This window comes from Salmo trutta, chromosome 39 (genome assembly GCF_901001165.1).
Source record: "Salmo trutta chromosome 39, fSalTru1.1, whole genome shotgun sequence".
In the NCBI taxonomy this organism is placed as follows: domain Eukaryota; kingdom Metazoa; phylum Chordata; class Actinopteri; order Salmoniformes; family Salmonidae; genus Salmo; species Salmo trutta.
In genome coordinates, this window is record NC_042995.1 from 13,247,971 (window position 1) to 13,265,288 (window position 17,318).

General features: G+C 43.2%; 1 protein-coding gene and 1 pseudogene across 1 annotated transcript; both read left to right on the forward strand.

Annotated features, from left to right (window-relative positions):
- The first annotated feature begins 1,129 nt into the window (after positions 1–1,129).
- LOC115179288 (LON peptidase N-terminal domain and RING finger protein 2) lies at positions 1,130–9,013 on the forward strand. Its single transcript, XM_029740672.1, has 10 exons — positions 1,130–2,113; positions 3,427–3,545; positions 3,650–3,772; positions 3,918–4,242; positions 4,412–4,529; positions 4,626–4,740; positions 4,875–4,996; positions 5,117–5,275; positions 5,838–6,150; positions 6,421–9,013. The coding sequence occupies exons 1-10, from the start codon at positions 1,414–1,416 to the stop codon at positions 6,622–6,624; spliced, it is 2,298 nt and encodes a 765-aa protein (XP_029596532.1). The 5' UTR covers positions 1,130–1,413; the 3' UTR covers positions 6,625–9,013.
- Positions 9,014–9,609: 596 nt separating this feature from the next.
- LOC115179845 (mitogen-activated protein kinase kinase kinase kinase 4-like) overlaps positions 9,610–17,318 on the forward strand; it is a 49,940-nt pseudogene continuing 42,231 nt past the window's right edge.

Below are 17,318 nucleotides of genomic sequence, written 5' to 3' on the forward strand. Positions count from 1 at the left end.
TAATAGACAGTAGCAGCTGCGTATGTGGTGAGTGTGAATGGGTGTGTGGCGTCAGTATGCATGTGTGCTGTGTGTGTGTTGGGATGTCAGTGTACGTACGTTTTGTGTGTGTGTGTGTGTGTGTGCGCGCGCATAGTCAGTGCGAGATTTAGTGCAAAAAAGTATGTGTATGTCTTCCGGGGAGAATGGGATATGCAACAACAAAAAAATCGCAGTTGCTCAGACAGTAAATGGACCAATAAAGTAATCCTTATCTTGTTGCTTAAACAGATCTATTTTTTTAGAGAATAACTAGTATGAATAAAAAAAAAAAATAACATAACAGCCTTCAATATGTAGACACTGGTGTTCTAACAGATTTCCCTTTAACTAGCCGGCTACTAGCCGGTTACTCAACCCCGCACCTTGTACATAGACATGGACTCACTGTTCACTTGAATAATGGAACACTAGTCACTTGAATAATGTTGACATACTGTTTTACTCGTTTCATAACTATATACTGTGTTCTACTTTATTTTAGTCAATGCCACTCCGACATTGCTCGCCCTAATATCTATATATTTTTTAAATTCCGTTCTTTTACTTTTAGATTTGTGTGAATTGTTGGATACTGTTGCACTGTTGGAGCTGGGAACACAAGCATTTCGCTGCACCCGCAATAACATATGCTAAATATGTGCATGTGACCAATAACATTTGATTTGAGTTTAGCTTTGACAAACGCAGTAACTCTCATTAGCCTATCAATAGCAAAATGCATTTTTTCATGAATAATGACGTCTGATAAATAAATAACCATTATGTTTAGTCTATAATCTTTCAGTGACCCACTATTTATTGCGTATGTTAAAAAAATACAATAAAAAAAAATGCTTACATAATTTGTAAAAATCATCTTGATCAAGGCTTTGTTAGCTACTTTGGACAAATATAGACCATTTGCATTATACGCCTCGGCTCTTTATCTTAGTTATAAGTATCCATGTCATAATCTTCAAGAAACGGACCTTTTCCATTCATCATTAATGTTCACTTACACAACCTCCTGTCTGTTACAAAACGAACCATATAACACACGGAAAAAAACACAACACACCAATGGGAGCGCTCCCTTGAAGTCACGTGCCATTACCAAACGCAGCGCATTCACCTAGGTCACAGTAAAATTAGGTTGACGGTTTGTGCGTGTTTATTTATTATGCGTTGATTAATTTGAAGCTCAATATGCATTTAGAATTTTTCTCCAATCGCGTGTATCCTAATTCGGGAGGTTATACAAACTTTCAGTGTAGCAGGTTACATAAAAAAAGCAACCAGTGATTGGACGAAGTCAATTCTCGGTCTGTCTTTATCGACCAATTCATTTTATTTAAAATTGTTTCACACATACATGTTATAGACTTCACTGATATGGATGTTCGTTTGGAAAACCACTTGGATTATTTTATCCACGACAATACTGCTGCTGCGGGGTTGAGTCCAGAAATGCTTTCAGTTGCACGGGAAGCCTTCGGTGCTGGGGACTTCAACCTCCTTGCTGACATCTACAGCTCCCAGCTGGCGGACCTCCGACACCCGGACCGGAGCCTCTGCCTCCTGAAAGCGGACGCGCTCAGCCGGGCAGGGCGGATAGCGGAGGCTCTGGATTCATACTGCACCGCCGCCAACTTGGACAGGTTACGACCAAACGAACTAGGGTCTCTCGTTGACTGTATTGCGCACATTTTGCGCGTAAAAGAATGCCTAAAAGAATGCACAGACTCCGATGGGGTTCCCGAGGATGAGCATTCGTTGGACCTGTTCTCATGTCGGCTTTGCAAGTGCTTGTTAATCGAGCCAACAACTTTGGAATGCGGCCATACATTCTGCAAACCATGCATTGAGGATGACGGTATCAAAGAATGTGAATTATGTCGTTACAAACTGAACGAAACAAGTAGAGAATTAAAACCAATCTGTTTTAAAGTGAATATAGTACTCAGTGGCCTGTTGGGTAAATGGTTTTGCGCAGAGAGTGAAGCAAGAAGATGCTGGCTTGAAGGGGATAGAATGCGGAACGAACGTGGCTTTATCAACGCTCTTGAAAAATACAACAACGCTCTTGAAAAAGGTAGAGTAAAGGGGAGATCCGCAGTTGAGACAAAGCGTATTCAGCAACACTTTTAGTAAAACGCTAAGGGATGGGGCTGGAGAAATGTAACCACTCCAATTCATAGAACTAACATTGCAGTTAAACAAGCTAACATTTTGGGTTCTGATAGATAACTGTTGAACAAAGGTCATGAGCCATTTTAAGTTATATTCTAAGAATCAATGGGTACATAACATACATTTTAAGTCCAAAAATTAATGTCGCGAGTGAAGACTGTCCCTTTAACATTGCATCATCATTCTATTCTCATGATCTTTCTGTGCACATTGAAATAAAAGCCTGTAAGCCACTTCTGTGAAGGGTCATGGCCATGTTATTGACATCACTGATTGAAGGGGAACAGCCCCAGTCTGCAGGGATAATCCTATCGCTGCCACCAGTGTAGCGATTGGGTGAGGGGAAACAGTGGTTATGGGATAAGTGCATTACCACATGTGCCATGTTCATAACACAAACTATACCAGATAGAGGTTAGAATATATCCGCATCATCGCACCATGATGACAAGTTCAGCTAAGGCATGAGTTGTGTAAGTAAAGCCATGCACTTTTGTCATAATAGCACAGCCAGAAGAATCATGATTTGGGCTGACCTGGTTTGTAGAGAAATGCCTGTGGAGTTTGAGGGAACTCTAGTCTAGGGATCAGAGGAGGCAGAAGGTAGCTTCTACTTTATTATTTCATGCATCGGTAGCTGTGGTAGGCTTTCCAAATAAGTCGGGCATTGCATAGACAGGTGCTTTGTGGCGTTAGACACAGACAGACATTTTTTGTCTTGACCCACACGCAACATTTAATGACAGGGCGTCGAAGTGACACTCCTCTAATCTCTACCCATCAGGCCTCAGCGCGCAAGGTAATAGGATAGAGGTATGCAATGTTCTGAGGACCGAAAGAGGGCAGGAACAGTGGAACTGCTTCAACTCATAACCTAGCCCAGAATTAGTTACATATGACCTGGATCTTATGAAATAATATTCTGCCCTACATACAGCTTGTCATCATTTGCATAATTGTTTATAGGTTAAATATTTAGGTAACACATTACCCTTTCAAGGGGGTTGTAAAAGGGTTATGAATACAGGTAAAGCTGTCAAGTAATGACATTATCAATGACAAACTAATAATTAGCTGTCTTCAATCCCATACAGGCAGGTTTTATACTGGTTTTAAGGTACTGAACACGAGAAATGGAGAGTGCTGGAGATATGTGAATAACTTAAGCTGAATCTGACTCTTAACTAATGTTTGTGTCACGTTCTTTCCTCACAGCCCCTTCTATGTGTGGGCTGCTGGGCCGACGGGCAGAGCTACACATGGAGATGAGGAACTTCAGACAGGCCGTACAGGATGGAGACGCTATGTGTCGACTGACGCCCCTCTCTCCCAAGGTAAGGGAACACGCAACTGTTTCCTGACATGAACACATTTACCCAAATGTTTTCTGTGTAAGTTAACCTGAAGATACTGTGGTACTTGGGTGTTGTGTTCTCAGGCTCACTACGTGAAGGCCCTGGCTCTGAACAAAGCCGGTTATAATGAAGAGGCCCTGCAAGAATACTTCTACTGTCTGGCTTTGAAGCCAGACTGGACCTCAGTCAAGCTGGAAACGCAGAAGTTAAGCTACTCCGCTGTGTTTCTATACCGTTGAAGTTGTATTAAATTGAATTAGTTAGTTCACCGAACCAGTTACGCAACTACTTGTGTGCCCGATTAACTCCGATAACTGCCAGTCACTGTCTTATGTCTCTTTCCCCCTGTAGATGCTGAGTGAGATGTTCTCCATGTTCAAGACAGACGGTCTCCCCACGTCATCACTCCGCCATCACCAAACAGGCCCCGCCTCCCACCTCAAACCGGCCTCCCTTCTCCTCGGCTCCCTCCGTTCCACCCCTCGTAGATGGAGCCAAACCCCTATTGGCCGTAGAGACAGTTTGTCTGACACTGGGGCAGAGACCAAGTCCTCATGTGAGGACTCCAAGACCCTGGCTTCTGTCGTGGCTTCCTTACCTCTCCCCCCTGGCCTAAAGAGGAAGTTCTCAGACGAGCCCCAAGGCTCTGCACCCCCCAACAAGCTGCCCAGAAAAGGTACCCAACCCCTCCCATTCCAATTAGCAATTATTTATTGTTGCCAAAAAGTAGATTTTTAAAGTAATAAAAGTGAACAAAAATCTTGCAAAGTATCTTAGTGTTGTGTGAATGTAACCATTATAAACGTATAGAAACCTCAGCAATAATGGAAATGTATTTGTTTAAGCCTTGTGTTCAGATGAGTCAAGCTCATCCCAGATGCCTGCTGCTTGTTGCAGTGAGAGGAGAGAGGTGCCCCCTCAGCTCCTGGATAGCGCTGACATGGACTGCTCTGTTTGTATGAGGTAAGTCAAACACACACACTCCCCCTGTCTGTAGGTCCAGTTTTCCCTACGTAGTTATTAAAACCTGCCCCCCCCCCCCCCATGCGTTTTCTCCAGGCTGTTCTACGAGCCAGTCACCACCCCCTGTGGACACACCTTCTGCATGAAGTGTCTTGAGCGCTGTCTGGACCACAACCCCAACTGCCCCCTGTGTAAAGAGAACATTACAGAGGTAAATAGTCACCACACAGACCTGGCTTCACTACTTTTGGAAATGAATACCAATTACTGAAAGACAACATGAGGTAAAAATGAGTTATGACCCAAATTCCCCTTGTTATCTAATTGAACCTGTTGTAATTGCAGTACCTGGCCACTAGAGGGTACCATAAGACCCTGCTGATGGAGGAGGTGCTGCAGCGCTACCTGTCTGAGGAGCTGGCTGAGAGGCGCAAGGTGCACCAGGAAGAAATGGCAGAGCTGTCAAAGTGAGTCAGGCCTCATTACATTGTTTTAGACAATGTTTTAGAATCCATCATTATGATACAATATTATTTGGGCAGAATATCATATTTAGTGGTTTAACCCACGTTTTATTCTCTCTGAAGCTTGACCCAGGAAGTGCCCATCTTTATCTGCACCATGGCATTTCCCACAATCCCCTGCCCCCTGCAAGTCTTCGAGCCGTGTTATAGGCTGATGATCCGACGCACTATGGAGACGGGAACCAAGCAGTTTGGAATGTGCATCGCTGACGACATCAAAGGGTGAGTGGAGGTTTTACACCTGTGCCCACACAGCCATCAAAACACTTTGACACTAGTTTAACCAAAAGGGTAGCAAACCTGTGTTTGCGACTCAATTCAAGACCATGTTAGCCCAGTGAACTAAAGCCTACCCTAGACACTTTATCTGAGTGCTAACAGGTTTCTGGTATAGTTACTCATCCACACAGGTGTAGCTCTGTGAACTACCTCCACTACACTAGCCTATCCCTCACACTTTCACTCCAACAGATTCATGTGAGCAAATGGCTAATACAGATGTAGGATCTTAATTTGATCACTCTTTTGTTGCAGAGAATTTCCCTGCACAGCGGGAAATGCAAACTTGTAGTGTATTTTGAGTTTTAAAAAGGCTTCTAAAGTTTGTAAATTCAACTTGATTTGCCCTAACAAAAAGCTTTATCAACCCCTACAAAAATGTCCATGAATTATAATCCACATAATAATTCCCATTTCCAGTTGCTGCAGAATAATTTTTCTGCTGTAGCAAACTGGCTCAAAATTAGATCCTACATTTGTAAACCCTGCGTTTCCCTGGCCACAGCTTCGCAGACTACGGCTGCATGTTGGAGGTGAAAGACGTGAAGTTCCAACCAGACGGGCGCTCGGTGGTCGACACGGTCGGAGTGTCCCGCTTCAGAGTGCTGAGCCACGGCCACCGTGACGGCTACAACACAGCCAAGATAGAGCACCTGGAGGACCAGAAGGTGGATGGAGAGGAGCTGGTGGAGCTGCAGAAGCTGCATGACTGTGTGTACGAGCAGGCCAGGACCTGGTTCACCTCCCTCAAAGACAACATGAAGAACCAGATTGTCAGCCACTTTGGACAGCTGCCCGAAAAAGACTGTGACCTACAGGTAAGAAACAGTCAGCAGATGCATACAGTAGAACTAGGGTTAGAGTTTTTCCTGGTTTCGTTGCCTGGTCAGGAGAAACTTGGACCCTATAGATCCACCCAGCTAAATCTAAATCCCCGTATCTGTTCATCTAAGAATTCACTTTCATAAAATCTGATTAAACTAAAAAACAATGGCATCTTGGCAGTAGACACTGTTGGTTGTAATATGGAATAATTCTCTGTGTCCTGTCTTCTCTAACCCTACCACACTCTGCCTCTGTGTTCCCAGGGGAGTGCCAGTGGTCCTGCATGGTGTTGGTGGCTGCTGGCTGTACTGCCCCTGGAGAAGAGAGCCCAGCTAAGCATCCTGGCCATGACCACTCTCCGAGAGCGCCTCAGCACCACCCGCCGGGTGCTCAGCCTCGTCACACGTAAACACCCGCCACCACGGCGGCCATCTTCATCAGCAGCAGCAGCATCATCATCACTGTAGTGGCCCCACAGGAGGTGATCAGTTTAGAATCATCTGGGCCCAGGTAGATTTTGACAATCTGGATTTCGCCTATCGGCTAGGATTAAATGCATATGAATAGAACAGGAGTCCCCGTTGAAGTCAGTTATTTTTCTGTTCTATTAATTATATTTCTATGCATTTTAATCCTATCTGATAGACGAAATCCAGATATATCATTTTTTGAAAACTGGGCCCTGGAGAAGAAGGGAGAAACTCAATTTTCCTCAGCTCTAGCCTCAGATAGTTTCAACAGTGGGAATGATTTACCAGTGTTGTTCATGATCTCAGGAATGGGTTTCTACTTGAGTCTTACAAAAAGGATCGATGGACTAGCCCTACCCAGCCAAAACACATACATGGGTGTCAGGTTTGCGCACATATCTTTGGGTCAATTCCATTAAGTCCGGTTTTGTCATGTTTATGTGTGGTACATTAGGTTTATCTTGTTTTATTGTTGACCTGTGTACAAATGAGGCCTTCAATTATTTTTGCAATATGTTTTTTTCTACCATTCGTCATGTGAAGCCAATTTTCATGTACAGAAATGTAGCATTTTTCTATGGGACATAATTAATAGAATAATGCACACCATCCCTTACTGGAACAATATATTCTAGTGTATATTGGTAATCATGGCAGGAGGGAGCGCTTGATGCAAGCAAGAGAAAAATAGCAGCACAACAGACATTGTAGTAGCACCAAAGATCCACAGGGTGGCAGTAAAGTGTGAGCTAAGAGGATCGATGCAGACAATCCTACATTTCAACAGATGTTCTTTTGCGGTGGACAGATCCTCTGTCATAAAAACAATGGACAGTAGGACAACACCCCTGTCATTCAACAGCCTAGTTTTAGTTTAGTTAAATGATTCAAAGCTCAATTTAAATATAGTAAGCCTAACTCATGTCTTTATAAGTGGCTTCATAGCTAGTCAACCATCTTGATTAATTAACCAATGATTTTTCAACTCGCTCAATTCCCCAGATGCACATCGGAACTAATGTTTTCAGCCTCTCCATGTTGTTTTCCCAGCAACACTCCTGGTCTAGCCAGACTGGTCACAGGAGTGGAAGTTGGTTTTAAAAACGGTGTCTTTGTCCCAGGTTGAAGTCCCTTAAGGGAACGTTTATCTTTGGATGCTGTACAGCAGGGCTGTCAAACTCATTCCACAGAGGGCCAAGTGACTGCAGATTTTTTTGGTTTTTTCCTTTCAATTAAGACCTACACAACCAGGTGAGGGGAGCTCCTTACTAATTAGTGACCTTAATTCATCAATCAAGTACAAGGGTGGAGTGAAAAGCTGCAGACACTCAGCACTCTGTGGAAGGAGTTTGACGTACTGTACAGTAATAATGAGGCCAAGTGGTGTTTCTTTCCACTGTGCTGTTTTGAGGCATGCAGGCACTCACCTTCATAGTTATCTACAGGAGTCTATTCCAAAATCACACAGTGGGTCTCTCTCCCCCCACAAACAGAGGTTGTCAAGAGGCCTGGGCAAAGGCACAAAATATGCCATTTTGCAAATTGTAAGGACAGGTGTACTCTGTGTGGGCACCACATTAAAAGCGTCTGTGACTTAGCGTATCTCTCACTCACACAGTCAGATCTAGGAGATGCAGTCAGGTGAGTAATTTGGGTTACTATGAAGTCAGAACCGGAAATGACACATATTTGTAGACAATGAGTCACCTCCGTGCTCTGTCATCACCGTGTTGGAATGATCTGGATTCATTACCAAACCCTCTTGATAAACACACGCCTTCATTCTCCCAGACCAGTGGAGGCTGCTGAGGGGAGGACAGCTCATAATAATGGCTGGAAGGGCACCAATGGAATGGCTTCAAACCATGTTTGATGTATTTGATACCGTTCCACTGATTCCGTTCCAGCCATTACCACGAGCCCGTCCTCCCCAGTTAAGGTGCTGCCAACCTGTATCACAGACCCGTTTGCAGAAATTGCTCACTACATTTTTGGTAACGGGAACGTGAAAATGGCATTTTATTGCATTCAATTAATCTTAACTTCTACCTTTTAAATGTATGATTTTGTTGTGTGTTAATTGGGCCCAACATGTTTATTATTCAAACCATTCCATGTAGTTCTACATTTACCATAGACTTCATCCTCAACAGTCAATTGTCTGGTCAATTTGAGTGTGTTGGCCACGCCTACTAATTGGCCAAACCTGATCTTAATTGCTTTGTGTCTTGAATGGGGGTCTGTTTGAACAGTGTGAACATAATGCTTTGCAGAGGTAGACATGCTATATCCTCTGCAGGAAAGGTTCTTGTTGTTTTAATAACCCTTTAGCATGGTCTCTTGAACCATCTGTTTTATAGCCTAATAAATATTTATTGAATTCTGACCATTTTCATCTGTCCAGTTATTTTAACTCCTTGATGTGCATGGGGTAAGGCCAGCTCCTTCACAAGGAACATTGTTGCTTGCCATTTTGTATAGAACACACACAGATCACATGATCTATAGTAGGAAAGAACAGGTTCCATGTGTGAGTTACCACGCTGATGTTATGAAGCACGGGGCAACCATAGAAAGGTGTCTGAATATGAGGCTAACATCAGTGGGGCTTTGGCCAGATGCCCACTGACTGACACAGGATCAGCTGCATACATATCAGTAATGACGAAAAAAGGAAGTGAGCAAAGGAAGCAGGTAGGGGAAATATCACCTTGAAGTACTGCTTTAACATGAGTGGTCGAGACTCACCCAATACAGTACACAGTCAGCCGTGTGTCCGCTGTGCATTTCCTAATAACTAAATATAGACATTTATTATGGGGGACAGCACATGGCGCTCAAACTAAAATGTATGAACGCCTCTCATTGAAAGTAACCTAATGCGGTAGTACATAGCAAATCATGAGGTTTCAGTGCACACTCCGCTCAGGCTCGTTCCCTTGCCACACCCATGATCACGAATATTGACACCGATGGCTCAAGTGCGCATGTCCGTGACTCTGTGAGATAGAGGCCTGCCTCGCCTTTTCTCTCGCACCTATTCTTCACCGACATCCTTCGTTTCACATGGGAAAAGTTGTTATTATTATTTTTGAGGGGCCGTTGACTAGATGAGACAGAGAAGAAGAGAAATAGCTCGGCATCTCTATTTCTTGACTGAATAATCCCCCAGTCCCCGGTTATTGCATCAAGGCCCTGCCCCTCTGATTCCCGACCGGCTTCCTGTGTTTGTGCGGTTCTCACCAGCCAGGGAGCGAAGGGCCGAGCTGCCACCTCAACATGGACTAGCCTGTCCTCGACAACAGTAGTGGACCACAAAGAGGAATACTCGAGGGGCTATTTTTCTACAAGGAGGCACTGCAAATGATACCACATCAAAGATTCCACAACGCGAAGGAAGGATCGGTTTATATTTAAAAGATGGCGAACGACTCTCCGGCTAAAAGTCTGGTCGAAATAGACCTGGCTTCATTGCGGGTGAGTGGTGGACAAGGGCAGTGTCTTTTATTTAAAGATTAGGCTACCCCCAGATGTAATATATTCCACTACAGTGAGTTAACGTTATATAAAACAAAGCAAACAGTTTTACCCAATAAAATATGGATACATTTTCGGGGTTACCATTTCTGGGAGGCTTATTTATTTATTATTCGGATCGAGAGAAAGCTGTCGTGCTGCCTGGCTTTCCTTTGTTCGAAATGCATTTGGCATGTTGTGGAGATCAGGGCGCAACAGCTGCGTTCATCTAGGACCTATCTTTGCAACAATTATTCAAAAGCATTTTCAAAAAAAACATTATCGTTGTGTAATTTTTTTATATTTTTGACTCGTTTCAGGATCCAGCAGGGATTTTTGAATTGGTGGAAGTGGTCGGAAATGGCACCTATGGACAAGTATACAAGGTTTGTTCCTATATATTATTTAATTCATCTGTGGCCTAATCTTGGATAATGATTTCTGACACTAGGTAGCTAACGTTACATTGATGCAGTTTTGGCATTGATCATTGAAATGATCCAGATGTCATGCCTGTGTGATGGATTAGATTCTCGTCAGGATGTTTCTGTCATTGCACCCCTATAATCCCTGGTTGGATTGGTAAAGATGATGATGTCCCTCTGTGTATTATTGCTTGTAAAAACATCTTTGGTGAAATATGGAAAGTAGCTTGCACCACTCCATTCGCCCAAGCTCTTCTTCTACCCAGGCTAGACCTGTACATCAGTTGTTGTTTCTAAATTGGGTGAAAAAAATCTCTTATTTTCCATGAATATTATAGATGGGTTTAGAAGTAAATGGCAACTGGGTTTGCAGACCAGTGTTGCTATGAGTGTTGTTCAAGTACAGCACATGTCCTACATCACATCCTGCTGTGGAGAGAAGGGAAAGGGAACAGACTACTGCTGATCCAGACTAGGCCTCGCTTCATAGACCATTTGGTGAAGTAAAATATCATGTGTTACACAGCAGGCTTTCCCCTCTCTCAACCATCTGTTTCTTGGTGTCATGTTTCTCTGTGAAAATGATCATGGTGACTGTTTAAAGTAATTGTTGAAATGGACCTTTTTGGAGAATTTAGTGGGTTCCTTCTCTCGGATTTTGAGGATGAGTCTGACCCACTATTGGTGACCTGCCTCTCTTCCCCGTACCCTCCTGTCCATTGGAAGGCCTGGCCTGTGTTTAACCCCTTCTTTCAAACAGTCAGGCTAGCAACACTGTAGCAGAGCAGCTTGAAAACAACTGGAAAGCTTGTTCAGCAGGGTGGTTCACAGGGGCTGCAGTGTCCCTCCCGCCTGTGTCTATTCTCTTACCTCTCAGGAACAGGGTAGTCTGGACTCCTGACTGAGGAGAATCAACAGTAGTAGTCTGGATGTTCAAACGTAAAAGCAGAACCGTTCATCTGATCCAACCCCGTGGAACAGAGGGCTTTAAAGACCAATGCTGTTTTCTTTTGGTCATGTGACCCCGCTGGTAATGGAAAACTTGCTAGCAAACATCTTCCTTCCATGAACGGATGGCTTCATGGGCCTATGTGGAGAGAATTATTTACTTTTAGGCTTTTGTCACTCGCTTTCAATTGCTTTACTGCTCTTTCTAAATTTCACCAAATGATAGACTACAGAGTTGCTTGTAATTGGTGCATTAAAACGTTTACATCAAAGGCTCATATAGGCATTAAAACATTTACATCAAAGGCTCATATAGGCGTTATGCTATCTTTTACCATTTATAGTCAGGCAGAGCATGAGCCATTACCACACTGGATGGAATAGAATGGATGTCCTGCAAGAGGGCCCCGGGCTGGCTGTGTATGTTACGCAAAATGGAGGACATCCTTGGTCTAATGATTCCAAGCAAAGCCAACTCGTCTGTGCAGATTTGAAAGATGGAGAACCAGGGGGTTGTAGTTTTTTCCTGACTCGTACGTCCTCATATGCTATTCTGCAGACAGTTAGGGCTACATGCTCTGGTTTGCTGTACATTTTCACAAGACAGTCCCGAAGCCATTGGATGTGAGAGGTTTACTGTATGCCAACCTCTAACCTACATAATTGTCATGCCAAATAAAGTCAGTTTGTTTCAATCAATTATTCCCCTTCCTCTAGTCAGACTGTACTGTAAACTGCATGTTATAAACTAGGTTAATATGTGGCACAGTTATGTACACTACATGACCAAAAGTATGTGGACACCTGCTTGTTGAACATCTCATTGCAAAATCATGGGCATTAATATGGAGTTGGTCTCCCCGTTTGCTGCTATAGCTGCCTCCACTCTTCTGGGAAGGCTTTCCACTAGATGTTGGAACATTGCTGCGGGGACTTGCAATCATTCACCAACAAGAACATTAGTGATGTCGGGCGCTGATGTTGGGCGATTAGGCCTGGCTTGCAGTCGGCGTTCCAATTCATCCCAAAGGTGTTTGATGGGGTTGAGGTCAGGGCTCTGGCAAGGCCAGTCAATTTCTTCCACACCGATCAACAAAACATTTCTGTATGGACATTGTCATGCTGAAACAGGGAAGGGCCTCCCCCAAACTGGTGGCACAAAGTTGGAAGCACAGAATTGTCTAGAATGCCATTGTATGTTGTAGTGTTAAGGTTTCCCTTCACTGGAACTAAAGGGCCTAACCGAACCATGAAAAACACCCCCAGATGGTTTTTCCTCTTCCACCAAACTTTACAGTTGGCGCTGCATTGGGGCAGGTAGTGTTCTCCTGGCATCCGCCAAACCCAGATTTGTCCGGACTGCCAGATGGTGAAGCGTGATTCATCACTCCAGAGATGGCGTTTCCACTGCTCCAGAGTCCAATGGAGGCAAGCTTTACACCACTCCAGCCAACGCTTGCCATTGCGCATGGTTATCTTAGGCTTGTGTGTGGCTGTTTGGCCATGGAAACCCATTTCATGAAGCTCCTGATGAACAGTTCTTGTGCTGACGTTGCTTCCGGTGGCAGTTTGGAACACGATAGTGAGTGTTGCAACTGAGGGCCGACAGTTTTTACGCACTTCAGCACTAGGCGGTCCCGTTCTGACATTGTGTTGCCTACCACTTTGCTGCTAAGCCGTTGTTGCGTTTTGACATATCCACTTCACAATAACAGCATTTACAGCTGACCGGGGCAGCTCTAGCAGGACAGAAATTTGACGAACTGACTTGTTGGAAAGGTGGCATCCTATGATGGTGCCACATTGAAAGTCACTGAGCTCTTCAGTAAGGTCATTCTACTGACAATGTTTGTCTATGGAGATTACATGGCTGTGTGCTTGACTTTATACACCTGTCAGCAACTGGTGTGGCTGAAATGGCCGAATCCACTAATTTGAAGGGGTGTCCACATACTTTTGTGTGTGTATATGTACTTTTCCCCCCCTTACCTCATCAGCTGCCTGACACCAATGATAGGTCAGTGCAGTAACACGGTTAGGTTAACCTATCAGTTAGACGTGTGAGCGTGTGGTCTGAATGAGGGGAGCTAGCTGGAACTAGTGGAGGAAGAGCAGCTGTCCAAGGCCCCAGACAGAGCCTGCATGGCCAGGCAGCTTCATTACAAAGCTGGTTTTGTCTCCGTGTGTCTGGCTCTCTTTGGGAACCACCACCAGACTCACAGAAAGGATGTGTTTATTAGTCGGGTCTCAAATGCTGAATAATCAACTAGCTCTGTTCCGGAAATATAACTTTCTATCTCTTTCTGTGAGGCTTTTCTTCTTTGCGAAGCAGTTTTTCACCCATTCAAACCTCTCACAATAAGACAGTCAAGCACAGTCTATTTCTTCTATTCAGAAGGCCCAGGACAATTTCTTGCATTGAATTACAGTTTTGAAATGCATAATTAAATTTTTTTTGTCTACCTCATCTCTGTCCCCTTTCCTTCTGTTTGTTATTTTGGTTTTCAAACTGTTTGTTTTGTAGGTATGTTTTCGCGACACTGCCTCCGAACCAGTCGCCCCAGCCTGTTTGATGCAGCTAGCCCAGATGACATACAGTACCTCCACTGAATGGGTGACCTTTTCATTTGGAGCTTTTGACAGAAGCGGGTTGCAGGCACTCAAAGAACTGAAATGCCGTATCACAGCCCCGTGCTGCACGATGTGGCTCTTCTGGATTCAAATGCCTGCAGCCAATTACAGCAGCAGAGGCAAGGTGTCAGTGATTGTTGTCTGGGTCTAGTGCCAGGTTTAGACCTTACTGTTAAGCTCAGCGGTAGCTCGGGTTTAGATTGACTTGGCCAACCAGCCGAGTGACCTCAGATAAGACTTGAAACTGCCAATATGTGGGTGTGACAGTCAAGGGAAGATTACATAATTTTATATGCTCACTAGGGTTGCAAATTTCAGTAATTATTGCTGCCGACTAACCCACCCTCATTAACGGTCAACAAATGTTACATTTTTTCAAAACTGTAAAAGACGTGGCCAACAGAAACTAGCCTACCATGTATGCATACAAGGAACGGACATTTTTCATTAAGAGCTTATTAATGGAAACATGCAACAATAGCAAGCCCATCGTCTCGCAGTCAAAAGGCTATAGCCTATTATTGAACATGCAATTCCTGTAATGAAGCAGCTATTAAATAAATCGTCATTTTACATCTTTTGACAAAATGTAAATAGCGGGAAACCAGTTATAAACAGCTCCCCTAATGCGAGCGGTTCCATGTGAGATGAACGTCTGTTAGGACTTTCACACCAAATTGGTTTGGTGCGGTTTTTCCAAACTGGTTCGTTTACTCACTTAGTTTGGTTCGTTTGGACTGGTGTGAACTCTATTGGTACAAAACAACGCACCGTGGTTCGCTCTAAAAGGGTGGTTTCGGTCTGTTTCAATTAGTACGGTGGTGTGGTTCGCTGCAGGTGAGAACGCAGTCCGGACCAAACGCATAAAAAGAACCAGTCACGCGTTATTGGTTGTTTTGACGTCATAACTTGACATCTCTGAAACATTGTGAGTAGCAGGTTGGGGGAGACGAGGTGCGATACCGGGAATCTAGGCTGAATGTAGACTATTCAGGTAGCACAGCGGCCATTACGTTGTGTTCTCCTGCATGTTGTTGGAATACCACAGCGAAAGTAATATGAAGATTTGGACACACAAGTGATGCATCACGGTACTCATAAATTGATTTAACCTGAGCATATTTGTCCAATAAACGTATGACTTGCATGGAGAAGTGTTTATTTTTTGTTCATTTGGCAATGTGAAACCAACCGGACCAAATGGAACATATACTGATTCAAACTATAGCTTAAAACGGTGTGATAACTCCCTTAGAAATATGGGGAATCTAATAGCAACCACTAGGATGGGTTGCTAATATATAACTACAATTGTGCCTTTGGCGTCTGGACAAAAAAAGTTGATATGAAGACCAATAGAACAGTAGCGAAATTATGGTTAATGGCATGAAGTCTTTCTAAAAAAAAAAAATAAAAAAAAAAGTGCCTCCAATTTTCGTTGGATTTTCGGTAGGCTACTTTGAAGCAAGGTAAGACATGCCTCATTATTATTTGAAGTAAAACGTTTAGGTTTCAAGTAGAGGTCGTCCGACTATACCGATTAATCGGCCGATTTAAAAAATATATATATTTGTAATAATGACAATTAAAACAATACTGAATGAACAATGAACCCTTTTATTTTAACTTAATACATGAAATCAATTTAGTCTCCAATAAATAATGAAACATGTTCAATTTTGTTTAAATAATGCAAAAACAAAGTGTTGGAGAAGAAAGTAAAAGTGCAATATGTGCCATGTAAAAAAGCTAACGTTTAAGTTCCTTGCTCAGAACATGAGAACATATGAAAGCTGGTGGTTCAATATTCCCAGTTAAGAAGTTTTAGGTTGTAGTTATTGGAGTTATGACGCGTCGACTATGTCTCTCTATATCATTTGTATTTCATATACCTTTGACTATTGGATGTTCTTATAGGCACTATAGTATTGCCAGCCTAATCTCAGGAGTTGATAGGCTTGAAGTCATAAACAGCGTAATGCTTCAAGCATTGCGAAGAGCTGCTGGCAAACGCAGGAAAGTGCTGTTTGAATGAATGCTTACGAGCCTGCTGCTGCCTTCCACCGCTCAGTCAGACTGCTCTATCAAATATCAAATCATAGACTTAATTATAATATAAAAAACACACAATTTCGAAAACAAAACGTTTTTTCTTTCAGTGAAATACGCAACCATTCCGTATTTTGTCGAATGGGTGGCATCCCAAAGTCTCTAAATATTGCTGTTACATTGCACAACCTTCAATGTCATGTCATAATTATGTCAAATTCTGGCAAATTAATTACGGTCTTTGTTAGGAAGAAACACCGTTCTCTACGATCCAGGCGGCTCAAACTGCGTATACCCTGACTCTGCTTGCACTGAACGCAAGGGAAGTGACACAATTTCCCTAGTTAATATTGCCTGCCAACATGCATTTATTTTAACAAAATATGCAGGCTTAAAAAAATATACTTCTGTGTATTGATTTTAAGAAAGGCATTGTTTATGGTTAGGTACATTTGTGCAACTAATGTGCTTTTTTTCGCGAATGTGCTTTTGTTAAATCATCACCCGTTTGGCGAAGTAGGCTGTGATTTGATGATAAATTAACAGGCACCGCATTGATTATATGCAACGCTGGACAAGCTAGTTAACCTAGTAATATCATCAACCATGTGTAGTTAACTAGTGATTATGTTAAGATAAGTTTAATGCTAGCTAGCAACTTACCTTGGTTCCTTTTGACACTGCACTTGTGTAACAGGTGGTCAGCTTGCCACGCAGTCTCCTCGTGGATTGCAATGTAATCGGTCACAATCGGCGTCCAAAAAGGCCGATTACCAATTGTTTTGCAAACTTGAAATCGGCCTTAATTAATCGGCCATGCCGATTTTAATCAGTCAACCTCTAGTTTCAAACAATTATACTGCCTGAAGCTCACGTTGCATGGTGGTTGGTGACGCATTGATAGCCTGCCTACCGTTGACTATAGCCTATGCACTCGAATGGCAACCGAGCGTGAATTACGAGTTGAGATTGAGAAATAAAAATAGCAGCTCATTTTTAAGTGGCCATCTCAACAACAAAAAATGGCACGCGATTTCATTCAGAATAATTTGTTGCGCAATGACCGGGCTTCTAAAAGCACACGTTACAGTTCAAGACCAGCTTTTTGAGGTTCTCTCACGC